Source organism: Osmerus mordax, chromosome 18 (assembly GCF_038355195.1).
Source record: "Osmerus mordax isolate fOsmMor3 chromosome 18, fOsmMor3.pri, whole genome shotgun sequence".
NCBI classification, from domain to species: Eukaryota; Metazoa; Chordata; class Actinopteri; order Osmeriformes; family Osmeridae; genus Osmerus; species Osmerus mordax.
The window spans coordinates 9,502,908-9,528,942 of record NC_090067.1 but is presented as its reverse complement, the minus strand read 5'-3'; the positions used below and the strand labels follow the sequence as shown (position 1 = coordinate 9,528,942).

Here is a 26,035-nt window from a genome sequence, read left to right as displayed (position 1 = left end):
GACCACTGATCATTCTTATGATCACCTAAATGTTTACTCTAGTCGTTCTATGTACATTAAATGTACTTCATCATATCCATCGGCACTCCAAGGCATTCCAATTTTTTATCTTTTTTTTTTGCTAATTTACTGTTATTTACTTTGCCAAGTTTGCTGCTAGCGTCTCACTGCTAGTTTTGTATTCTTGCCCTAATTTGCTAGTATTTTGTTGTTATAACTGCTATTTTTTCTGCTTGTGTTTAACATTTTTGGTGGAGATTCATGCTCAGTACATAGATGTTTGCCATATACTAAGACTTTGGAAACAAATGCACTACAGTCCATATTTGACCTTATATGACCGTTTATGATCACACAATCTTTCTTGTTACTAGGAAAATCTTTGTGCTATTAGACCTTGTATCAATATTCAGACAAACACAACATAGTTTTAGCTAAAGTAGAGTATGAAATGCTCGAGGGCTCCATCTGCGAAAATCACTAGGGAGACTGTTTCTGTTATCCCATTGGGTCTCCACCTAAATGGGCGTGGTTTGAGCTAGTAGGCGTTTAACAAAACTGGCAACCACACAAGTTACTGTTCATTCACTACGGACTGCTCTGAAAGCTAGATATTTGTTATCCGGATAGTTTTGGCTCATTATCTTTAGCTAACTCTTTCTGTGGCGAAGCGTTGCATGCAATAGCGATCATTTTGAATCTGTTCCTGCACGGACGCACACATCTTTCTTAAGTTTTATTTGTTTAAAAGAGCACCTGGTTTTTCATTGCGCTCGTCCATTCCTCTCCACAATGGATTTGGTCTGGAGACTATGCTTCGTTGCCAGCTTCTGTGCCTGTGGTGTTGCCTCAGCAGAGCGTCACAGCGTCTTTTGGAATAGCACCAACCAAAAGTAAGCAATCTTGTTTATTCAGTATTTTATTTTCTTGCATTTTAGATATGCATGATGAATAATTGTTGTAAAAAAAACTTGTATCATCCCAGAATATCTGTTTAGTGCGTTATCAAGTTTTTGTGTCTACATTTTAAATTAAGTGTAGCCTAAATTCAATTGGATTTGCAATCAACGCGGTAGTCTGTCATAACTGTTAATGAGCCCAATCACATTCTTATGGATATCAAGGAATGCTAACTGCTTGAACAGTGGTTTCTAGATCAATTGACGACTGTTATCATGATAATACAGGGCCGAACCATGCATCCCATTGGCGTCAGAGTTGCCCCAGGGGTTGTATTGCCTTCCCTGTCTGTCTGTCTTGCTACCTGTACTACACTTGCGCAACCTGTGTCCGTGGAATAAGTGTTAACAACCTGTAGCTGCAAGTTAGTAGGTTAAGCCAATTGTATTTTAAGGGAAGATGGCCTACTCCGCATCAGGATTCCATGGTTCTAGTGGATTTAACCAAGCCTACTCTTCAGACCGTTGTAGCCTATCCGAATCCGATAACTAATGTTATTTCTTATTTCAAAAGCAACACAAAAAGCAAAAAAAAGTGTTAATTTCACTTCATATTAACAAGCAGTAACTTGATATGTAGATAATGTTGATGTCTATTGGTCCAGTGGATAAAATCTAGGGTGTAAAGTGTGTCGTATTTCTTTGTTGATTTAAAGAGTCATCTTGGTGTTGAAATATCTGTTGCAATCACCGCCCCTTTTGATAGCGAGTGAGTGTCTCCATCCATTAGGAGTTTACTGTAAGTTTACTAAATCATGCATTCTGGGGTGGGGAGGGGGTTAACTTGACATACGACCGTTCATATTTCAGGGGGTAAGATGAGAGGTAATGGCCTTTGACAGAGACAGAAGATTTAACCCAAGACCTGGCCGGTGGGTCACACTGGGAAGAGAGATGGATAGCTTGGGAAGGAGAAATTGGAGCTGAGATTGTCGGGGTTTGAGGCCATTCAGAATACGTGTGTATATGTGGGAGGGTGGGGGGGGGGGGGGGGAGTCGTCAATTAGAGTTATGGTTGATGATGGCGGGGTGAAGAGTTTGGCGTATGTGGGAGTTTGAGGTTAAAACACACTTGCCAATACGAGCACCTACACATTGAGTAACGTTCCGCCACAATGTAGTCACACACAAACATACTTAATCATGCACAGCTACAGGCAGACGATCAATCAATGACAGACTGGTAAGAGTATGCTCTCACTTGTACGCAAGCACCTGCTTTGTCTTGTCTTGGGCACAACCACCACACTACCAAAACCCAATAAAAATAGTGTTCAACTTTTTATAGCACAGCCCATGAGAAGTGTTGGCTTGGTAATGTCACTGCAGGTATTGTCCTCGGAAATTACGTTATCATGTCCTAGGAAGAAATAGGAGTTAAGTCCCACAAATGTAAGCGTTGTTACGTCAACCACAAGTAGGCTGTACAACAATGATCATTTCTGCAAATAAAGGCGTAATCCCCCGTCGCTCTTGCTATTTTTACTGAATATCTGAGCTAAATCTTTCCCTCTGGCTGCACTTAATCCCACATTCTCTGAAATAACGAAGGGTCCTGGAGAGTAGATATCATGCAATTTTCACAATTTGCTTTCCCCTGCATTCATTCTTGATCCAGTAGCATGGACATCTGGCTGTACCTATTTTTTCCATTTTGTTTGTAGGTTACCTGTCCCTTCTCTCACACACACACACACACATACACGCACACGTGTGTGTGTGTATATATACACACCGCTCAGTTACTGATATAAAATATACCTTCTCCATGTACGGGCCAGTCAACTACAGATGCTCTAGACAACACTGGTTGGACTGTGTGTGCCTAGAGGCATGTTGACTCCCAAGGTCATGGCTGTGAGCTAACCACCACTGTGTTTCAACACGAATGATACCTGTTTCTGACAGCACTGGCATTGTTGATGCTCTCTCTCTCTCCCACCCCTGTGTGTGTGGCTCTCTCTCTCTCCCCCACCCCTGTGTGTGTGGCTCTCTCTCTGTCTTTTGGGCTCTGTGTCAGTGTGCAGCCGTATATCTGATTAAGTGCAGCTTAATCACCGGGGCTAGTTCCTAGAAGCTGTCTTGCCAGTATGCCCAAGCTTGTGTTTAGGGAGAGGAGGCAGTGTGTGTTCCGGCACCAGCTCTAAATTACTGAGGGACTCGCACGGAAATTAACCCACACTTCCATGCTTGCACACAAGCCACACAGCCCTGATTGATTGTAACATTTTCTCTTTGCTCGTGTCCAATAGACTCCATAACCGCAGTTGGGAAATAATGCATTCATTCAGCTTGCTCTTTCTCCAGTTCCGTTCTCTGCTCTCTGACACTGCATGACTGAACCTCCTCCCTTCTCCTTTCTGTACCTGTCTCTCCCTCTCTCCACAGCTTCCTCCCCTGGCTTTGGCAGGCTTCCCTGTTCAAGCTGGTTCTGTGGCATAAAGTTCAGTGTGCCTGTTAACTCTTTCCTGGGTCTTGTTTGAGTCTACATTCTGACAAAAGCCTTGTTCAGTTTTAATGCACACCACTTCTCCATAATTTTGCGTCCGCATATAGCCTATGCTTTCCTATTAATAACATTCATTTAGAGATTTTTTTGGGTACAATTATCCTTTTAATATTTTAATCTTTAAATCCCAAAGGGGCTTTGGGGTGTATTTTCACCCAGCTTTCTTTGCTCTGTGGTTATTTATTTTTAACCAAAAATATGGTTTTTATAGCTTTACTGACCTCTTAAGGTGTGATTTTTCTGCTATGTTTCACCTTTTATAAGGGATATAGAGACTATTATCCAGTCAATTTGGGGGGTTTTGTGATGCGGCTCCTATACAAATTGGTGAATTCCCGCCACGGAGCCCTGACAGAACAAAACGGTAACGGGTGTGACTGATTGGGGGGGTCAGAGTGTAAGCGCTGATGAAGTGGCATGTTCTCTATCAGTCTGTCACTCATCCTGACACTCTGGTGGTCTGAATGCTGCCCCCCACCCCCCTCTTCACACCGCGTTGGGTCCGCCTGGGGAAGACTCATTCATTCCCCCGTCACTGGGTCCCCTTCGCTCCCTCGCTACCTTTTATCTCAACTTTACAAGCTGCCCCTTTTCAGTCTATTATTTCCTCACCTCCTACTCTCCCTTTCCAAGGGGAAGGAGGGAATAATGGTCAGAGTTGTGGAATTTTTTATATATATCGTTCTTGGCACCCATAGCGATTTTGTCTCCAGGCCCTTCACCCTCTTTCTCTGGCTTTACCTCTCCCTGACGCCCCCCCCCCCTCCACATCTACTCTCCAGTATTGCAGTGAATCCAGGCCTGTTCTGTTCCCCTGTTTTATTAGTGTGTCTCTGTGGGCTTTTCGCCTCTTGAGTTTCCTCATGGGGCAATGAAAGTGGTAGAGCCTGTCTAAGAACTCTGCTCTGTGAAGGAGAGGAATTAAATGGAGAAAAACAAAGGTGTGTGTATGTGTGAAACAGAAGGGAGAGAAGTAGGGCTGGCTAGTTGTCTGGAAGTGGTAACAAATAAGCGCATTCTACATTGTTCAACATTCAATCTAAATTTGAGCTCCTTTTCAAAAAAAATACAGCCTCGACCATTTTTCTCTAATCCCCCCCCCCCCTTTTCCAAACAAGTTTGTGTTTTTCTCAATCTGTTGATCTCTTTCTCTCTCTCACTATTTGCCCTCCCCCCTCTCTCAACTACCATAATCTAGTCTCGTAATCTGTCTGTGGAATAGAATCTGAAAGAACACACACACACTGTGGACTCTTGCTAATCTATAGTGACAGACCCAGTAATCGCCGCAGCACAGGGTAGTGGGACTGTATGTTACTGTAATCATCTGCATTTACATCGGTGACTTTACCCGTCTCGGGGTCAGACGACAGATTCCCGGACTTTAATCTGCCCTGTTTTCTTCCTGTCTGGGACACGAAGGTTGGATTTCTAGAGTGGTGGGAGATAGTAAAGCGGGCCGAAGGTTTTCTCCGAGGCAGAGCTAGCAAAGTGTGCATGTGCGTGTTTCCCCGCGCCTGCTAGTTTCCTGACCAAGTCTTTTCCCGGGAAAACGACATATCCTGTCTCCACAGTAAACAATAGCGTTCTCACACACTCGCACGCGCAAATGAGAAAGGGGGGAAAAAAGCAGTAGGCAATTGATTGAATTTCACCTCACATTAGAAAATGTACACGGTGTGGCTTCCTCGTGTGAGAGTAAGTGGATTAGAAGTGATTGATGATGGTTAATTGGTTTAAGAGAGGGGGGGATAGTTTAAGTTGTTGTCAGGGATGCATTACCTGTTGACTCAATGAGGCCCATCTTTCCCCTCAGCTTGACTCACAAGTGTCATTCTCTCTTCTAAGATTTGCTTCTGATCATTTGAACCCTCATCAACCCTGCGAGTGTTTTTCTGCCCCTGTCTCTCGTTCCTCTTCCTTATCTACCCTCCAGATTTCCTCCCTCTCTTCCTCTTCCCTCCTCCTCCTCCCCCCTCACGCTGTCCTGTGATTGTTGTTCATGTTCTTTTACAACCTTCTCAACCCCAAACATGGAGGATGAAAGGCATCTCCAGTAAATAATGTCTGTCTATGTGGTGGAAGAAATCGGGGGCTGGGGAACCAAACAGAATAGTCACACCGTTCCTGAAGAGATGGACAGAACTTGACTTCATCAATGTCCAGATCATCTTATTAGTGAAGCTGTGTGCATGTGTGTCCATGTATCTGTAACTAACTGTAGTGGATTCATGTGTGCTCCTGTGACTGCATGGACTGAATATCGTCTTTGTAGAGTAAGCCATTATGCTTGTATTGTTGTCTGAATAAGGACAATGTGTCTCTAGCATTTGTCCTGTTTGTCACATAAATGTCTGGGGACAGTAAACTTGTCCCCGCAGCAATAGCACGCACATTGGTGCCTTCCCTCAATTGTCTATTGCCCCCTAGAGGTCAGCCATGTAAAGACCTTTCTGTGTAGCACTGAAATGTAAACCAGAAATAGTATAGTTGCAAAATCATAAAAAAACGATGACCCTTGATCACAGTCTATATATTCTCTAAGGAATTCATTAGAATACAAGCCTGCTTTGTGTGTAGATTGAAAAAAAAACTATGAAAAACAATGTTTATCTCACAGAAATCAATTCAGCAAATCGATTTCCTTGCGCAGATATTTCCCTCAAGAGGAATGTGATGTCAGTGTTGACCTTTTTGGTCTGGCCATAACAGAGGTACAAATGACTCAGGGGACTTTGTTAGACAGCTAGAAAGAGCACACATATTCATCTCAGTCCTCCTGTACACGCTGAAATAAGCCAATTATTTTGCCGATGTTGGACCATGGTTGGGCTTTGCTGTTGTTTGCTGTTGTGAAGGAAAGGAGTGAAGATATGTGGCCAATGACACTGTCCGAACGAACAATGATGGACAAACAAAGGCAGACTTGACAGACTGAGAAAAGAAGAGAGATTGATGACGGAATGGGCTCCAAAAACCAGACAAGTGAACCAGCCTTGGAATATTATGTTGAAAGGGAGGGGACTAATAGTTGGACCATACTTGTTTCTATGACAACAGCCAACCCACGCTAAATTGTGTTGGCCTCCACAAACAGTGGGTCACTAATTCACATATTTGGCATACCAGCAAAGCTGCTTGCAATAGGTTGAGCAGGTTTTTCGAACGGGGGAGGGGCGAAGTGAGTGAGGGATCCAGTGGGCTTATTGAGTGATGAAAGACGGACAGAGAGAGGGAGGGCAGACCCGACAGAGATGGATGGATGGATGGATGGATGGATGAAGTGAGGAGAATTTGGTTTGGTAAGAAAAGAGAGGTGGACAAGCCCAGCTTAGTGTGTTTCAGAACATCTATCTCACACAGGCCACGTTGTCAAAGAGTCATGGACTTGTTTTCATTTTCCAGACGATAAATCAGACAGGAACGCCTCCTCTGTGTTTCAAGGCTTTCAAAGCTCTCTTTTGTAACACCTCTCACTTTTCCATATCCTACATGCCCCATGCGCACACACACAATCACACACAAACACAGGCCTACACGCACTCCAGTCCCGTTCTTTTTGCAGCGCAAAAGTCCACAGTAATACCTCCCTTCTCTGTCTGGACAATGGCTCCAGAGCTCCACCCAGCCCCCTTCTCGTTCTCCCCCCACTCCGCGGCCCCGCTCTGGCCGGCAGTGTCCAGTCTAAGCCCTGGTATTAGGCAGGGTCTGGTGCTGCTGAATGGACTCCGGCTCAGTCTATGCTCCACCCCATAATCCAGGCTCGGACGAGCCGATTAAGCGCCCCCCCGGCATTCCCATCCACTCATCCGTGGCGCAGAGCGGTCACCTCTTAGGAGAATTAGTGTGGTATTAGAACCTTGATGGAAAAAAATGTCTATCCCCCCAGCCCGGTTAGTGTAATTGCACTGGCCTCTGAGTGACGGGGCATCTGGAGTGATCATGGAGGAGTGGAGGGCTAGTGGTGTCTGCAGAGTGTCTGGCGGGCGATGTGGTAGCAGGCACGCTGAGGTCAGATGTTGAGCTAGCCTGCAACCCTCAACGGGCTCCAGGGGAGGGTTTTTGCTTGCGTTTTTAAACTAGCCTTAATCGATTCCCCCGTTGCGGGTGATTCTCTTTACTACATCCGTTACCAGGGGATTTAACAACACGGAGGCATATTCCTCTGATCGTGCTGGCCGCACGTGTGTCGACTGCGCTGAGAGCCTCCAGTGCTGACTCTTCGATTGGCCGACCTTTGATCCCCAGCGAGCCCTCCTCCCTTCAGTGGTCCCGCATTCCACAGAGCGATAGAGTGCAGACATGAGAGGGGATAGATGGATGGAAGGAGGGGGTAGAGGTGAAGAAGAAAGCAAAACGCTGGCCAGTGAGATTAAAGAAGAGAGATTAGGCTCCTGCCCCTGAAGAGGCTTTAATAAATCAGGACTTCACTCTGAGGGGAGAGCAGGAGACGTGTGGTGTCTCCAGTCGGTTTTCACGAGAAGAAAAACCCCTTTTCGCACACACGGACACGTGTACCCAGCTGCTTGGCATTCACTCTCTGGCTGCAATCGCCACCGACCATTATCCGCTCTTATCAACACGTACACATCCACACCGGATCCTCACAGCTGACAGACACACCGACCACACTCGCTGTTGCATATCTGCCATAGTTCCACAAATCATCTCTAAGTAGAGAATGTAGGGCCCCTCCCTGGATTTATTTCTGCTTGGCCTCCGTGCGTCACCAGACACTGCATCCCTGGAAAACCAGAGGGTATTAATCAAACTCTGAACGTAAACTAGAGGGAGTGGCAAGATGGAGGATAGTCTGATTGGAAATGAAGAGGGCGGAATCTCCAAAAGTATCAGAGACATGTTAGAAAGCTTTTCACACATGCACTCTTTGAAAACCAATTCGAATTGGATCATGGAGTCTGATGATGTCCTAATTAAGACAGACAACACTTAAAAAGACCCACCAGGATAATTAAACTGTTTGCCTATTAAAGTGATAACCAGACCGTGCATTCAGCCCGGCTCCTTCTGATGAGCGAGGTATTCTATCAAGTCAGTGTGTGAATAGTGACACCGTATAAAATGCAGGCAGTGACCAAGCAACTGTATCACACTGTCATCAAAGCCCTTCCCAGCTTTAAGCCCTCTGACCCCCCCCCTCCCTCCCACTGCCCCTCCTTCCCCTAACTCCCAGCCTGAGGGGTGGGGGGAAGGGGGGGTACATAATTGCCCCCCTCCAGGGTGACTTTAATGCCTCTTTTTGTGTTTTAATTGCACCCCCTCCTACTCCCTTTTGATGAACACATTGGGACCATACCACCACCAGCTTATAATCAGGGTTGAGGTTGGGGGGGGGGGAGGGGACAAGTGACAAACCTACATAGAAAGAAAGAGACAGTGTTTGTGTGATTTTATGTTTACTTTTAGAGATGGGCAACTCTGACAGTCAGGCAAAGCAAACAAATGTAGCATTATTGATTTAACTGGAATTGGAAGTAGGAGAGAGAAAAGCCACTCTCCTGCCAGACTGGTAAACGAAACGTGGCAGGCAAATTGCAGATAAGCACTAAGCTGCTGTGCTGCTGTTGAATAACAATTGTTCAGCCACATGGGCCGAGGACATGTTGTTATCTAATGCATTTCGATAGAAGTTGTTGTACTCTCATTATCGAAGACAGAAAAAGTTGTTCTTTTTACCGCCATGTTACACTCTGCTCTGCTCTTGTCACAGTGTTGTTAGTTAATCTGCCCATCAGTATTGAGAGGGAGCAGTGAGGCTTGAAGAGAGGGTGGAGGGGGGGGGGGACTGTGCCAGAGAGGGGGTGGGGGTCAGTGGGGGAGGGGACCTAGTGTTTGGAGCCGCTGTGTCTGTCCTTTAACCCAGGGGGTCCCCCAGTAACGAACAACAACACTAGGTAACGAGCAACAGGGGCCGCTGCTGGTGCGCTTTGATCGTTAGTTCCACATATGGACCTTGTCACAAACACACGCACCCCTTCCCCTTGAAAACGATCCCAAAATGTCACTTGTTGCATCGATGGAAGCTGGAGTTCCCTCTCTCCTAGTGGAGCTGAGGTTTCATTGGCAAGTTTGTCAATACCTACCCACGGGCTGTGGAGAAGGCCAGCTTGGACAGAACTGTGTGGTGTAAATGGGGGGGTCGATAAAACAAACACAGACACGCACACAAACACACTAGCTGGCTATTCATGGCTGAAAGGCAAGACCGTTCCACACATATTATTTGCAAAAGCAATAAAACACTATCTAAGACACACATTGTGGATGGTGAGCTGTGAAAACATTTAGTACAGTGGGGTCTTCCCTCTCCTCCAGGCACCCTGGTGATGCGAGAGGCGGGGGGGGTGAGGGGGGGAGTAAATAGATCACCCCAGCCTGGGTAACTGAGCCCTGGGGGTGGGGGCTTGCGTCTCCGGTGGCCAGCTACTGCCCCCAGGTTGGTGATGGATGTGCGGGGCCTGAGGAGTGAGTCCTCACCCGGAGGAATAGCTCAAGTCATGGAAGGCAGAAATAGAGACGACCCCCCCCCCCCCCCCCCCCCCGACCACACTACCACCACACTGTTGACGACCCCCTGGAGTTGGGTGCATATCTGTGTGGGAAAGTGAGTGAAGAGAAGGAAGGAAAGGGGGATTGGAGGCAGTATGAGAAGAGAGAGTGGAGGTGACTACCTGGCAGAACAGAGACTGCCGTCGTAAAAAGGGTGGAGGGGCTGAGGGAGGAGACGAGAAAGAGAGGGCAGCCAGTCTGACTGTCTCGACTCTCTTTAGACTCCCCTCAGTAATGAAAGGGTTAGTGCGCGGGAGACAGACACTTACCAGACGTGTCTCTCTGTCTGTCTGTCTGGTCCTAATGAAAAAGAGAGGGGGGATGGAGGGGGGGGAGGAAGACCCCCTGGAGAGACTCGCACTCTGATTCACGTCTCTTTTCTTGTGCCCCTGTAGCCTCTTTGCCTGCCTGTCTCTCTGTCTCCCTGTCTGTCTGCTATGTGCAGAGCTGCAGATGTCGATACTCATCTCTTGAGTGTGGCAGTCTTGACAGACTGCTAATGTTTCTCTGCAAACATCATTCCGTTCCTGGTGGAGCCGGGATCAATGCGCTCTCCTAGCAGCAGCAACTCTCAGCAGCCCGGCGCGCCCGCCAGCTAACTCCAGCCGGCCCACTCTCATCCATATTTATACCCACGCCCCCCGCTCGGATCGCATTTTCTCATATTGTTTTCTCCCAGAAGCTCAAAAGCGGTTTCCCCTCTCCCTGACTCTCCCTTGTCCCACCTCTGTGTTTCTCTTTCTTTGTCTCTCCGTCTCTCTCTCTCTTCCTTTTTCTCTCTCCCTCCCCCCACAGGTTTCTCCAGCTCCTCTCTGATTTCCCTGTCGTATCCGGGCGCAGGCGCTCCCCCTCCCCGGTCGATACTTAATCACAGATCAGATGGATATTTATCGCCGGCTACAGCTGACGTGCTTATCAATCCCGCGCTGGTTTACTGACGCCCCGTCCTCCTCTCTCCCCAGGTTCCAGTTGGATGACTACGCCGTGGAGGTGCGCCTCAACGACTACCTGGACATCGTCTGCCCTCACTACCCGCTGGGGGAGGTGCCCTCCCAGGATGCCGAGCGCTACGTCCTGTACATGGTGGAGAAGGAGGACTACGCAGCCTGCCGCCCAGAGTCCTATGACCAGATGCGCTGGGAATGCGGACACCCCTTCGCCCCCCACGCCCCCGAGAAGTTCTCTGAGAAGTTCCAGCGCTTCACGCCTTTCACCCTGGGCAAGGAGTTCCGCCAGGGAGAGAGCTATTACTATATCTGTAAGTGTCTCCTCTCACAACTTTAAAAGGGTCACCCAGGTAGTTTGTAAGAGGTTTGGGCTGAAGGATCTGTGTCTGTTATCAGTGTCTAATACACAATCTTAGAAACTTTGGCAAAGCCTGAGATAAGCTAGTTGACCTTTTTGAACAGCTATGTTAAACGCCGATGGCATGCTTATGTGTGCTATTGTGCAACAGATCTTGGTCACATGCCAAGTGGGTCAACTCTGGCCCAACGCCTTGACCTCCGATGATGGCTCTAATTAGATAAACGGAGGTTATAGGTCAGCGCTGTTCACAGATGGCTGGGGCTTTGGCCCACGCCCGTCTGGCCATGCCTATGTGGAAGTGTGTGTGTGTGTGTGTGGAGGTGGATTAGAAGGACAGAGGAGGATAAGTGCATTAGCCAGCCTCTAATTAACGCTGGTGTTTCTTCCTCTCTCTCCCCCTGCAGCCAAACCCCTGCACCACCACGGGCAGGAGTGCCTCAGGCTCAGGGTGGACGTCGTCGCTGCCGACGGTGAGTGTGTCGCTCTAGTGGTCGGATGGAGGATTGCAGCTTTTTGAGTATGGTCATGTTTGAGCCTGCTGGTTGGACATCGGGGACTTGGTTTGATTGTGTGTTGTGTTTGTTCCTCCAGGCTCTCAGGAGGCCAGAGTGGCTAAAGGAGGAGCTGGGGGTGGAGGTGGAGCCCACACTCCCTCCAACAGACTTCCAGCAGGTACAGTAAGCAACCAGGAAGTGTTTCATCTGAATGTTGTAGCTCACATTTTCTAATTCAGGGCACTAGTGTTTAGATAGTGAGATCATTTGTAGTCAACTCATGTTTACTGATTCTTCTACTCTTCCCACAGATGACCCAGTGGTGATCCTGCCTGAGGTCCAGAAAAGTGTGCGGACAAACTCCGCCGTGACATCATCGTCCCTCACAACCCTTTCACTGATGCTCCCACTATTATTATTGATGTTTCTGCAATAAGAGACTACAAAAAGAACTACAAATACCTTGGACTTTCAGGGACACTGAAGGTGGCCTGTGAGGCACCTCAGACACAGACAGTACTATAAGCCCAGTGCTGGCCATTGGAAGAGTTTTTACACTTGTAAAGTATGGATGAACACTCGTGCACCACGTGTAAGGAGTGAGACAATGGTTGGAGGTAACCAAGGAGGCACTTAGCCTTCTCACTCTTTCCAAAAGATGTCTTTTTTTTTTTTTTTTCAGAGAAAATTATTTCTCTTTAATTGTAGTATTTTTGGTGCTCCTCCATATGTGACTTTTCTTTTTATATAAATGCTACTATAGAAGGGGAACACAAACTGGAACAGACGAAGAACAATCAAGAAAAACAACTTTCTCTTTGGATTTTTATGTTATGAAGATATAAACTTGTAAAAAAAACAAACAAAAAAAACTGCATTTATTCAAAAATGTTCTCTAAACTATTGAGCCAAAGATCATAGCGGTCATCTTTCCAGTGTATACTATTCCACCCTACAGTATTGTGTACTGTTTTTTGTATTGTTGTTATTGTATTGGTATTGAGTGACATCAATGTCCAAGTGATTCTTTTCTCAATGTAGCATCGACAAAAGCAGGGGCTGTACTTACCACAGCTGCTCCTTTGCAGACTCGACCATGTGCTATTGTAAAGTAGCACTATACAGCACAATAGAAAACAACACACTACTTATTACTTTGTACAGACTCTGACACACACAGACCATCATAATACAAGCCCCATAGTACAACACGGATTCACACTACATAGAATCGACAGGTGTTATGTACATTCTGTGAAAAATTATTTATATGTGCTGATATTTTACTGTATATGATATTGTATGTTGAACGCAATGATATGTTTACTGTAGAGGGGAAGGAGGCAGATGCTGTTTCTCAGGGTGAGAAACTGTGTGGAAGGAAGAGTGTGTGTTTTTCCATGAGAGTGAGACAGAGAAAGAGTGAGTGTGGAAGGATTCAGACACAATGTTAATCTGCCAAAAGTGAACACTGAGATGTTGTGTGTAGAACCGAGAGGCTGGCCTCCTCTACTAGTTGTGTCCCTGTAGCGTTTACATCCACCAGCATTTACAGCTATGATTGGACTCTTCTCCCCGCAGCCCTTCCTATTGTTTATCCGAAACGATGCTATTGTCAGTCAAGAGCGCAAAACAAAATTCAATTTCTATTGAAAAGTACACGTTCAATTCAGTTCCCTTTTTTTGTTAAATCAGTATCGCAATTAGTTTTTCAGACAAAAGTGTGGGAGTGGTTTTGTTACTGTTATTGTTGATAATACAAACCCAGACACAGCACATTTAATGTGTGTACTCAATGGACAAGACACGACCCCAGTGATGGCTGCCAAGAACAACATGATTTTCTAGGGAGGCTTGAATGACAGACACGACACATGACCAACATGGAGTCAACCCTACTGTTCTCAGAATATGCGTTACCTTACTGTGTACATGTGTAAGTAAAGTGTATTATATGTATATATAGAAGAAGATTATATAAAGACCTGTTTGATATGATTAATGTGAAATTCTCGTTCAATAAAAAAAGATATTTTTGGAAAATGAGAACAGTGTCCCTTTCTCCAGTTGAATGTTTTTTAAAGCTTGAAGCAAACCCCTTTTCTATGTTATTACAATGGAAATAACGATGAGTTGGTAGTTGCACCAATGAACAGTCAATAGTAATGTAGCAAGGTTAACCATATATAATCATGCCATTTCTGTCTCAGTCCATGACCGGAAAGGGAACACAATAGAGAGATGTAGATCTGCAGATGTTCTTAACAAAAGGCCTGGTGTTTAGTAGGGTTCTGGAGAGACACAGGTGTAGACCCTGTCTGACTTAACTCTGTCTCTCAACTTTGTGAACCTCCACCCTTCACTCCCACATTCCATTATCTCTCATATTCCCGTCCACTCCCCGACACCACTATTGTTCTTCTTCCCTCATTCTATTTCTCTCTCTCTCCTCCCATAAGATCTTTATGGCCGTGACAGTTAAAACAGCTGTGGCCCCAAAGTGTGCTGGTGCCACAACACTCCCCTGTGTTTTCAAAGTGATTGTCATAAATTAGGCTGGCAGACACTTAGCCGTTTGACCTCTCCAGGGGCCTCTCCAGGACAGTAGCTCTGTGAGGAGAAGACTAGTCTCTTATTTACTCACTCCACCAGCGCCCTAACATAGGTAAACTTAACCGAGCGATGAGGAACAACGGTAAAAGTCTTTATCACCGCAGTAAATTTCAGTAAAAGTCCAGACAACTAACAACGACAAGTGAACATTCTGCAGACACTACAGGGATCCATGGCTTTGGAAACGTAAGAGGAGAAACCTAGTCGGTGCACAAAGCAGACAGCCTTCATGAGCGAGTGTTTAGACCACAGTCTTGTGGTTAGACGGGTTTATATTTACACCGGTTTTCCTTAGAGCCAGCCTACAGCAGACAGGATGCTGTGCTGTTCCTTACATCACTATGCAAAGGTTGAAATGAATGGGGACTGCATGGTTAACTTTAACGCTGGGATTCACACGGCGAGAAGAGCTGGACTTGGAAGACGGTTGCGTCGGTTTAGAACGGTGGCCAGCTGGTCGGAGTCTGTTGTTGGACGAAGTCAACAAAACAACGAGACACACGCTGGCTCACAACCAGGCCACTCTTGAGGTGCACTCGGCTCGCCGCACAGGCAAGAAAATTATATTTCATATCCTTCTGCCCTGTGACTGAGTTAAAGCTGCTGTCACTGTGGCAATAACAGTGGAAATAACACTGAAATATTATGAAAGTGATTGGGAGATATCACAGACAGCAGTCTCCACCAAGCCGGAGCAGGAAACAATATAAAAGCAAGAATGGTTGAGGGCCGTGGGGAGGCTATCTAACATTGTTGTGTTCATTTGTAGTATTTGTAACCTGGGTAGACGTCTGTGTGTAATTGGGAAGCCAGCATTCAAGCATTAGCAAGAGAGACCAGCTGTTTGTGAGCCATGAGAACAAAATAGGCTGTCCTGATGTAAAATTTTAAATCTCATTCTCTCCATGTCCGAGTACTGTTGTGGAGCAGATAAAAAAATCCATGAATGTCATTTTTTTACCCCAATACAAAATATTTATTTTGTATGTTAGTGCTTATCAAGTTTTAGGATTCCTGAATGCTGAAGCCCTGGCTTTGTGGAAGCCTCGGTGATGGCGTCGAGTGACAGAGCGAGTGAAGGTCAGAAAGGACAGTGGGATGGCAGTAAAGCACCCTGGTCACTGTCAACAACACAGTCGGCGCTGGCGGTCGGGTTCTCCCAGGCCCTCACATGCTGGCCCCCTGCCATGGGAGAGCGGTCAGGGTGTGGTCTCCTCTTCCCGAAAGTGTCCTGTCACATACTCTTACCCACGGCTCTGATAGGGTCCTCTTTCTTGTTTTCCTGCTCGGGATTCTCTGGTTTCCTGTCTCTGTCGAGTGCCACCTCCATCTCTCTCTCTCTCTTTCTTTCTCTGTCTTTCTCTCTCTCTCCCTCCCTCTCTCCTTTCCTCTCTGCTTTCCTAGTCACTGTTTAAATATGCTGTGCCCCTATCTATTCATATCTCTTTTGGTCTTACCTCTTTAACATTGGCTCTTTTAAAGGCTTTGAGGTTTGCCTGTGAATTTACAACCTTTCATCACTGTGTGGTGAGGATCTCTCTCTCTCTCTCTATCTCCGTCTCTCCCTATCTCCCTTTCTGTTTCTCTCTTACTCTCTACTCCATACACAGAGCAGTGGTGTCCCTGCCTGCCTTGAGGCCCCCAGGGAGACTGTAGAATGTCTCTCATGTTCCGTCTCTGTTTGTTTGTCACTGTTGTTTTGTGCTTCTCTCACTCAACGCCTCTCACCTCTCGCCGGCTCAGAGAGCAGAGGGAGCACATTCTGTGCACATAAGTCATCTCTCTCTGCCTCAATGTCTGTCAGAACTCCCTGCCTGACCTCTGGGAAATATTTCAAAACCCAGAAGAGGGCACACACAGATTCCACTTATCAGTAGTAACTGCAACAAAAAGAACTTAGAAGTTTCAGAGATCTGTGTGTGGGAGAGAGAAGCATTTAGCTCTTAAAGAAGTGAATGGAGATTCAGAACAAACATCCCTTTCGAAGCTTAATACTCAAATGTGTTTTATATTCCTGGCTATTTACTATCGATGCATTCGAGAGCTGTTTGACCTCCACATGCACAAGTGTTATGGAATAAGAGTAGGGGTTCTAGGAGAGATATATCACTTTTCACTAGCACAGATGACTTCATCAACTATAATACCAACACCTACACTAATGACTCATGTTGGTCCATACTGTACATTGAAGAAAGTGTTAATAACAGTGATTTTCTGAAGGCTGGGACATTTGTAAAAGCAACTTTGCTTCTCGCTTCTTGTTAATGCCCTTCATACACAAAACTCATCCTTCAGTTGCGAAAAACCTTCAAAAAGGCCTTCATCAATCTTCCTTAGCTATGGATGAATTTTTCAGTGGTATCTCATTGGTCTTGAGCAGCTTGAGCAAATTAGGAAACCTAAAAGCATATCTTTAAAAAAAAAGCTTTTCATAAATGTGTTTTATAGGTTTTGCTTTTATTTAATTATTTATTGACCTTGATCTTTTTTTAAATTGTAATTATTAAACTTTGATTATTTTTAATTTGTATTACTATATGCTTTGTAGCACTCGGAGATTGCTTTAAATATAGAGTGCAATACAAATAACATTTATTATTATTAGCTACTGTCACAGAGACACACCTGCAGATCAAAACACAGAGAACTTGTTCTCCTATACGTCTTCTAACCTTGGGGCGTGCCTAAGGTGAATGGTGGGTCAGGGCACGGCTAAAACAAATAGCAAGAGATATACATGGGACACATTTCTCTCTGCTATGGGGCGTCCCTAACTTTTATGGGGTTTCCTGATGCATTTTAGTTCAATTTCCAGCTCAATTTGAACACTGTGTAGCTCAGAATAACCTAGTGGTGGTCCAGTGGAGTGCTGACTTGCTCAGTGAGAACAATGGTGGTCCTGCTGTGTTATAAATCTCTTACCTCAAAGGTGATGTCGATGTGGGTGGGAAAATGTTTGGATTGTCATGCGATCATTAGTCTGGATTTTACGAGTGTTTCAAGTTAACCGGTTCGATCAGATGTGTTCTCTTTGTTGTGAACAGACTCCTACCCCAGTACACCGAACAGCATTAATGCTGTTGCAAATCCACAACTAAAACGTGAGGATATTTTACATTGAAGTTCTTTGGGATTTTATGTGCAGTGGAGTCTATTCGTTGGATTGCAGAATTGTTCTCACTTTGGCATATTGAGTATGTCTGTCTTGTTGGTAACGTCATTCATTTTGACATACATTTATTTATTTAGTAATGTTTGTTCTTACATTTCAGAACTGTTGAATTACGATGTTTCTATGGTACTAAAGAGCTTTCATTTTTATAAACTCTAGAATTTGACCAGCAGCCAGACATTTGCACACCAACTCAAAGAAAACTGCCAATTCGCTTGCAAAGTTATTGTTCTGAAGGACTGCAGCAATCCTGTAATGAGGCTCTAAACCCGACTGTTCTTTGTTCATGCACAGCAGGGGTCACTGAAAATGGGAATCTAGGCAGTATTTTACAGCTGACAGAGTAAATTAGCCATTGCCAAAAACATCAGATCTGTTCTGAGCCATATACTTTTCTCATACATCTGAGCTGAAAATGATTTCAAAAAGGGAGAAACTTAGAAATGCTGGTTTGGCCAACACACAAAAACATTTGAGGATTTTTTATTTTTTTTTCATAGAACAGAAGACAGCATTCAATGTATGGAAGCCCCTAAGCTATAAGTCCACGTCTGGCATGCATTCATCAGACACAGACACACAGCAAGCTTTGGGAAAAATAGACTGCTTTTATTAAGTCACAACAGCCTCAGGACACAAGTCTGAAACATTACAATGGAATGTGCACTTATTAAACATCAAAAATAACCAACAAAGATGACGTCAAAGCTGATTTCCAGAAACACTAGGATGTAATTCCATGTTCACATTGATCTAGACACAGCTACTGTAAGACTTACCAGTCCTAGTCCAGCCTGACAATTAGGGCTTTATATACGGAAGGACAAGGACCTACACAAGAGCAGAGTGCTTTAACCATGTCATATATTACTAGTATTATTTTGGGAATGTTCAAATAACTTTTTTTCCCCCCAGTATTAAAATGTAATGTTCTGCTGGTGCTATAGGATGAGATCAAAATCTTGAAAGCAGCCCATTCATATGCACAGTTGAAATGTAACGCATCTGGCATTACATAGTCACAATCAGAATGCTAACTACTGTCAACACAAAGCACTTGCTGTGACTGATTGTACATTCAGATAGTAATTTACTAGTTTAAAGTATTTTTCACTAAATCCTATAGAGTAAGACAACCATTCTGTTACCGAACAAAACAACAATTGCTGTGCCTAAACCAACACCTGTGAACATAAAACGGCACAGCGATCCATGATAAAGAAACTATTTTTTCATGGTCCATCACTGTCTCTTATGAGTCTTTGCGATTGTTTCACATCTTCAGTCCCTTTTTCCTCAGGTCCTCTTTGGCCTCCTTTATCTGAGCCTGAAGCTCCTTTGCGGCATCCTCACAGTCATTGAACGTGGCCACCCTATAGCCCAATGTGGCCAGGGAGTAGCAGCCAAACACCACCAGCAGGTAGACGGGCATGGGCCACGCCACCTCCCTGTAGTTCTGGGGGAGCCTCAGGTCCAGGAGGTCGAAGGTCACCAGAGCCCAGGCAGCGCCTAATAGCGATACACCAAACAGCCATTCCAGCAGCTTAGTCATGTTGGGGGAGACGGTGAAGATGCTGGGAAGCACCAGGGAAAGAAAGCCTGGTATCAGATGACAATAAAAAGAAGTGAGTTATAAGTAAAGGTGAGATTCTACGTTGGACACTGGAACAATTCTGTAAGTGATGACGAACACGGTTTGCCAGCCATCTAACCGGTAAGTGACAGAGCTATCCATTTATAGGAAACTAGATAAGAAAAGTAGTATTATTAACTATATGCAATGGAATTACTATTTTTGTCTGAACAGTAGGCTCTAATTCAATTGATTACCTACACATGCTGCTAAGCTAGCAAGCTAGACTTCCAACTACAACTCAAACTCCTGGCCACAGACAGACGAACATTGATATACAACAATTTATATAGCGACAATTGTAAAAACAATTGATAGATACATACGTGCAGACAAATAGAGCAAAGATGTCTGTCACTATACTCGTTAATCCAGTTACTTGCTACGAGCGTTAGCTTCTTCTAAAGCCAACTCACCACTCCTCACTCAGCGCGCACATAATTGACGTCAGAGGGAAGTCGTGTAATATGGGACATGTAGTTCTTAGCAAGTGAACGGCCTCATAACAATGGTTTATAGAGACAGAAACATAGACAGAGAAAGGTGGCGAGGTAAATATAGAGCTAAAGGGAAACGCAAAACTCATTAAAATTGTATGCAATTGCCACTGATGTTTTCCCTGCCTGTTGTAATGTGTCAATTTACAATGGCCCCTAGCACAAACATTAACAAAATGTCCTAGTTTTCTAGGGATCAGAAAGTCAGGTGGCTGAGCGGTGAGGGAGTCGGGCTAGTAATCTGAATGACGTTGTGTCCTTGGGCAAGGCACTTCACCCTACTTGCTTCGGGGGGAATGTCCCTGTACTTACTGTAAGTCGCTCTGGATAAGACTGTCTGCTAAATGACTAAAATGTAAATGTAGTTTTAATTGTTTTTCGAACTAGCATATGTTCCAACCTCCTAATTTAGAGATACCATTTTAATGAGTGCCATTAGCCTCCCAAATGGGCAAACATGCTGAATCAGACAGGAGTAACACTGTTACAAAAATGTGGGTTAGTATGTGCTATGGGGCACATTTGTTCATTCACAAGGGTGAACTCAAGAGCGTCTGTCAGGCTGCAGCAGGGCACAGCCCTCTTAGAGTGTACTTAGGAACCAAAGAGACATAAACATTGTTCACTTAGCGAAGGCACGAGAGACACTAAAGAGCCACTGAGACATAAACATCATTCACTCTGCAAAAATTGAGCATTCTTAGAACGTTGGTGTTTATGTTTGTGTGTGTCAGTGTTAATAGAGAGAGTGACGGTGTGCGTGCCTGTGAGGGAACAGGTTGTTCTCCATGTTTACAATGTGTGAGAGTGTGTCTATGTTTGACTCTATCTGTGTGTATGCCAGTGTGAATCATTTATTTTAGCCGAAATCTTTATAGAATATCTGTATATGTGTGTGCTATCGAGTCTGATTTTCTTGGGTGTGTGTGTTTGTCTGTTAGTGTGTGTGTGTGTGTGTCTTTGTGTTCATATCTTTATGTGTATCTAAAGTCCACGTCTGCCAGTAAGTGTTGATGTGCATGTGTTGCGTCACCGTGAGCTGCGCAATGCGCGTGTGAGTCTCAGTGGGAAAGGGCGTGCTGGCGTTTCACAGCGTGTGTCTCTGCCAGCTCCTGTTCCTGTACTCAGGAAACCTGGGCTTCAGTGGAGAGAAAGGGGGGAGGGGGGCTGGCAGACAAAACACAACAGCCTGAGACAGGGAAGGGGAGCGAGGGGACACAAGCTGTGAGAGGGGCAGGGCGGGGGAGAGAGGCCGCAGGGGAACACCTTAGAGGGGCAGAGAGGCTGAGAGAGAGGCTTGGGAGGGGAGAGAGGGTGAAGAGGGGAGAGTTTGTGATTGAAAAGCAGGGAAGGATTTACTCACTTGAGTTAAGAGAGAGAGGGGCCGAGAGGTAGAGAAGGAGGCAGGGGAGCAAGGGGGACCCAGAGGCGAGAGGTTGAGAGAGAGGAGGTTTTAGAGTAGGAGGTTTGCAGGTGCAAGCTGAACAATTGATGACCTTAATGGTGCATTAAATCCAGATGTTGATCCAGACTTTTCTTCAATCACCCAACACCTCCGACCGCCACCCAGCACACACAGGTCCCAATTCCCACATCTCGTAGTGACAGAGTGTAAAGATAGATGGACTTGATAAATGAAGAGAGAAAGAGAAAGAGAAAGAGAGAGAGAGAGAGAGAGAGAGAGAGAGAGAGAGAGAGAGAGAGAGAGAGAGAGAGAGAGAGAGAGAGAGAGAGAGAGAGAGAGAGAGAAGGAACAAGAGAAAAAGGAGGAAGACAAAAGTAAGTGGGAATAGGTAGAACAGGCTAATAGAGAGAGAGAAGAGAGAAGGAAAAAGAAAAGTAAGTAGAAAGAAAGGAAGACAAAATAACTAGGGAGAATGAACCAGAGAGAGAATGAACAAGAAAGAAAATGAAAGCTGTAGATCGGTAGAAAGATATACCAGTGATAAAACCGGGAGTAACTGTACTCCCAGAGAGAGAAAATAAGAGACAGAGATAAAACAGGAAACCCAGTTCTGGCGACGTGTTTGGACCATGTTTCTGTGGCTAGGTCAATATTAGTCAACTGAATGATCTAGATAAGAGATTGTTCTAGAAAAAAAAGATTGGGTTTTGTTTGACCAAGAGGAATGTTAGCATGAATACCTTACCGGATTGTACGCAGTATAGAAAGAGACAGTGAGGTGGCAGGAGAAACAAAAATAAAGAGAGAGATAGAGAGTATAACAGGGAAAGGTAAAACAGAAAGAGGGGGGAGAGAGAGAGAGAGAGAGAGAGAGCAGAGTGTGTACAGTAAGAAAATGATCCAGCCAGGGTAACAATAGAGCTTGGGCTGACAAACAGGAACCCTCTGTTTCCTCAGTGGTGGACCTCAGTCATCAGCTACGCAGCAGTGAGACGTGTGTACCCAGGGTAATAGAGAGGGCACAGCTTGTGCCCTTAGCGTGTATGGCTGTGTCTATGGTACAGTACACCTAGAGACATTTATTTGCTGGGTGAGCGAAAAGCTAAAGCCATTTTCGGGGGGAACAAACTAAAGTCAGAAGATTTCAGGCAACCAGGACATTTGTTCTTGAACCACCTCCACAACTCATGTTCCGGGGTCAAAGTGTGGCCAAGTGTGACCTGTAGAAACCAGATGACCCTCGTCCTGGTGGTGGTGGCTGTTGCCTGCGTTGGAAAACACACCTGTTTCTGTTACTGCTGTGACGGAAGGACAGAACAGAGGGGGTTGCAGTGACAGAGGAAAAGAGGGATGGGCTTGGCTTGTCCTTCCTGTGCCCTCCTCCCCATACTGTCCCCATGTATCGCATCACTATGTTGCCTCTGTTTGTCTCAGTGAACTGCTGTTTGCTGACCTTAATAGCTGTCATTACAGATTAATGTCCATGGTGTATCACTTCTTTTCAGTGTGTGTGTGTGTGTGTGTGTGTGCATGTGTACGAGTGCAAACGTTTGTGTGTGTGGGCATGTTTGCGTGTTTATGTGTGCCAATGTGAGCGTTTGTGAGCACACGTGTGTGTGTTTGTGTGTTTTTGTGTTTGTGTGCGTGTGTGTGGTTGTGTGTTTGTGTGTGACCTCTCCAAACTCATCCATCAACCCCGGCCCCTGTGTTCTGATCAAATCTGCTCCTGTCAGTGGAGCAGCATCCAGGCGTACGGTGGCCTCCTCCCTGGAGCGGGACGCCACGTCCTCTAGTGTCATCGCTATTGACGCATGAGCTAATTGGCACATGCTAAGCTAGCCTGCGGCTATGTTAAATTAGTCTGCGTTGCTTCCCTCCAGCCACAACGCTGCACAGGACCAAGGGCCACATTGCTTTCAAAGCTTCAATGTGGGTCATTCGTCTATGCCCGTCACGTGGAGGTCTAGACCAGATCCAAGTCATCTGATTTACTCTTCTGATACTGGGGATAGCCTGGGGGGGGGGGGGGGGGGGGGGGGGGTTCGGAATGGGTCTCTTAGGATTTTTTTTTAAAATTCTGCTTCTGTGGTCTGTGTTTACAGTCAGGATTGATGAGAGGTTATTGTCGATGAGGGGATATTAGTTATGGGGATGAACACCCAGCATAGGGACCTGGTAATTGACATCCTCATTCCCGTTGGCCTCTTGTCCTGATTCCATGACATTGATCATCTGGGAGTCAGGTGGCTGAGCGGTGAGGGAGTCGGACTAGTAATCCGAAGGTTGCCAGTTTGATTCCCGGTCATGCCAAGTGACGTTGTGTCCTTGGGCAAGGCACTTCACCCTACTTGCCTCGGGGGAATGTCCCTGTACTTAGTGTAAGTCGCTCTGGATAAGAGCGTCTGCTAAATGACTAAATGTAAATGTAAATGATCACCACGAAGAAATCATTGGATATCGACATCTTTCATTCATATAATAAGGTGATCTCATTATACTAATGGAATTGAGATGTACTTTTAGAAAAACGAATATGCAAACACTAAGTACAACCAAAAACGTATTATAGTAACGACAGGGTTAAATGAGTTATTTGCATATTATATTACAGCAAATGTATGTAGCTGTGCTCTTTTACTGCTTCTCATTATGTGGACAATGGCTTGTCTATGCTAATTAGGTTAGAAATACAAGGGTAATGGCCACTTCAAGGTCGCTCCAAGTTAATCTCTAATTCAATCATCTATGACGTGCTTTAGAATCTGGATATCAAAATGTCATTGAAGCTGCTAAGGTACATTAAACAAATCATATCAAAGTATGACATGGTTAGTAAGGATGGAAAAAGTACAGACAAAGAATGTATGTTTGATTATACGCACATAAAATTCTTATGAAACATAAATGCACGTTGAACAAAACTGTATAACTTATAAGATGGCCAGTGTGGAATACCTTTCCATAAATGGAATGACTACAGGCTGTCATTGAGGCTATAACGTTCACATTAAAGGTCATGAGTAGTGGATTACAGTGCTCTGTGGCTGAGTAAAGCTGATTGCTGTTGACCCAGACAGACGTGTCTGTCAAGCTCTGTGGATGAAGTTGATTGGACGTGACGTCTGGACTCTCTCGACCTGTCGATTTCTTAACTTGGACATAGGGGATATTGTCCTGTTCCTGCCCCACCCCCCCATTGACCCCTCAGAAATCTGACCCATGGACTGCAGTCTCCCTCAGGCACCTGTCAACCTCTGACCTCTCCAACCTGGAGAGTTGGACGGGAGGGGGGGACTGGGCAAGTGTTGACATGGTAACAGATAGGTCTAAGAGTTCCAGACTCTTAAGAGACAGTGACTGTTTTTCTCTTTTCCCAGGTCAACTGTTTTTAACCTGCCCCACCCCACTTTTCCCTGAGTGTCCCCCCCCCCACCCCCCCCCCCCTCTGTCTACCTGAAACTGATGCTATCGCCCATACTCTCGCTGTCATTCTCTCTCTCTCCCTTTATTGTGTTCTCTCTCTCACTGTCTCCCCCTCTCCCACTCCTTTCTTTTTCACTCTCGTCTTGCTCTATCCATCTCTCTGCGTGTCCCCCTGTAGTTGACACACAGAGGGCTCTGATGTATGCACAGCTGGTTTTGACAGAGTGCTCCGGGAAACATGTGTGGTTTACGAATCTCCTGTTGACATTCTGATCTGCCTTGGCTTTCGCTTTTCAGGGAACAGGAATTTTAACAGCTCCGGGGACGCTCGCGGTTCCAAGTCAGCACGTTTGACCAGCGCGAAAAAACGTTCTAAAAATGAACCGCAGCCCGCCGGGCCTGCAGTATAGATCGCGTTCATGTTGTACAAGCTCAATTGAAAGTGTGTTTCCATCGTCAGACCCACACCCACACCCACTCCCCTCAGCATGCGTTACTATTAACACTATATCATTGCTCTCTCCAGTCCCAACACTCGTCAGTGCTGGGCAGGGGAAAGAATAACATCCTACTGGTTTTGAGTTATGTACAAAGCGTAAAGAAAAATGTAAAGTCATACCAACCTCACAGTCACACCCAAGAGCCAAAGGCTACAACATGTGGGTTGATTTCCATTTTGGGAGCAAACTTCAAGCTCGATCTTTGACAGTTTTACCGATTTTTTTCCACACCATGCGATTAAAATTGAAATCTTGAAATGAAATCAAACTTTTGCAGTCCCCTGGTCTATTACAGATTGTAAAGTCCCCTATGATTCCTCAGATGACACAATATTCTATGGGGAAAAACAGGTGGGTGGCCGATGCAGCACACTTAGATTAGAGCAGTGTCTTGTGATGGTTATTCTGTCTTCTCATATAATCATATGATGACATTTGTGTGATGGCAATTGAAACAGTCTTGAGACGAGGCAAACGGACATGCCTCTGTATTGTAAATGGTAATAGACTTATCCAGCTCCCCCCCTGCCCCCGTCCCCCCCCCCCGCCCCCCGTCCCCCACCCTGTGCTCCATACAGCAGGCTACAGGTCACGGCCATATGGAGCCTTTCTAGTATTACTGCCACCCTTCGTTTACTGCAACGAGGAGAGACGTCCTCTTCATGTCTCCCTCAATCCTCTTACCAAACATTTAGCTGATTGATTTTCTCCTCTCCCTGCTGTTTCAATTTAGCTTATCAATTTGGTAAAGGCCCAGGATGCTCAGGCAGCAGTCCGGATAACCATAAAGGTTTAATGCTTTCACCTTCATCCGCAGGCAGCTCTTCGTATGTGAATCACTCCAATTAAAGTTTAGAAGAGATGAGACATAAGTCATACGGTACCATAACAATGGCATTGTTTGTATTGGGAAAATTCAGTATGTCCAATATGTCATTGTGGAACTGTG

The 26,035-nt window shown here is 45.4% G+C and overlaps 2 protein-coding genes across 3 annotated transcripts; one reads left to right on the top strand and one right to left on the bottom strand.

Annotated features, from left to right (window-relative positions):
* Window positions 1–603: 603 nt before the first annotated feature.
* On the top strand, window positions 604–13,852 carry efna1a (ephrin-A1a). The gene is made up of 5 exons (XM_067255771.1): window positions 604–893; window positions 11,001–11,296; window positions 11,751–11,816; window positions 11,938–12,018; window positions 12,152–13,852. The coding sequence occupies exons 1-5, from the start codon at window positions 793–795 to the stop codon at window positions 12,274–12,276; spliced, it is 669 nt and encodes a 222-aa protein (XP_067111872.1). The 5' UTR covers window positions 604–792; the 3' UTR covers window positions 12,277–13,852.
* Window positions 13,853–18,222: 4,370 nt separating this feature from the next.
* Window positions 18,223–19,683, bottom strand: dpm3 (dolichyl-phosphate mannosyltransferase subunit 3, regulatory). 2 transcript variants are annotated; one of them, XM_067256057.1, is made up of 2 exons: window positions 19,588–19,683; window positions 18,223–19,227 (listed from the first exon to the last, which is right to left on the bottom strand). In XM_067256057.1, the coding sequence occupies exon 2, from the start codon at window positions 19,178–19,180 to the stop codon at window positions 18,902–18,904; it is 279 nt and encodes a 92-aa protein (XP_067112158.1). In that variant the 5' UTR covers window positions 19,181–19,227; window positions 19,588–19,683; the 3' UTR covers window positions 18,223–18,901. The 2 variants fall into 2 exon arrangements, with proteins under 2 accessions (XP_067112158.1, XP_067112159.1); XM_067256058.1 differs by having other exon boundaries at window positions 18,223–19,202; window positions 19,588–19,672.
* Between the last annotated feature and the right edge of the window lie 6,352 nt (window positions 19,684–26,035).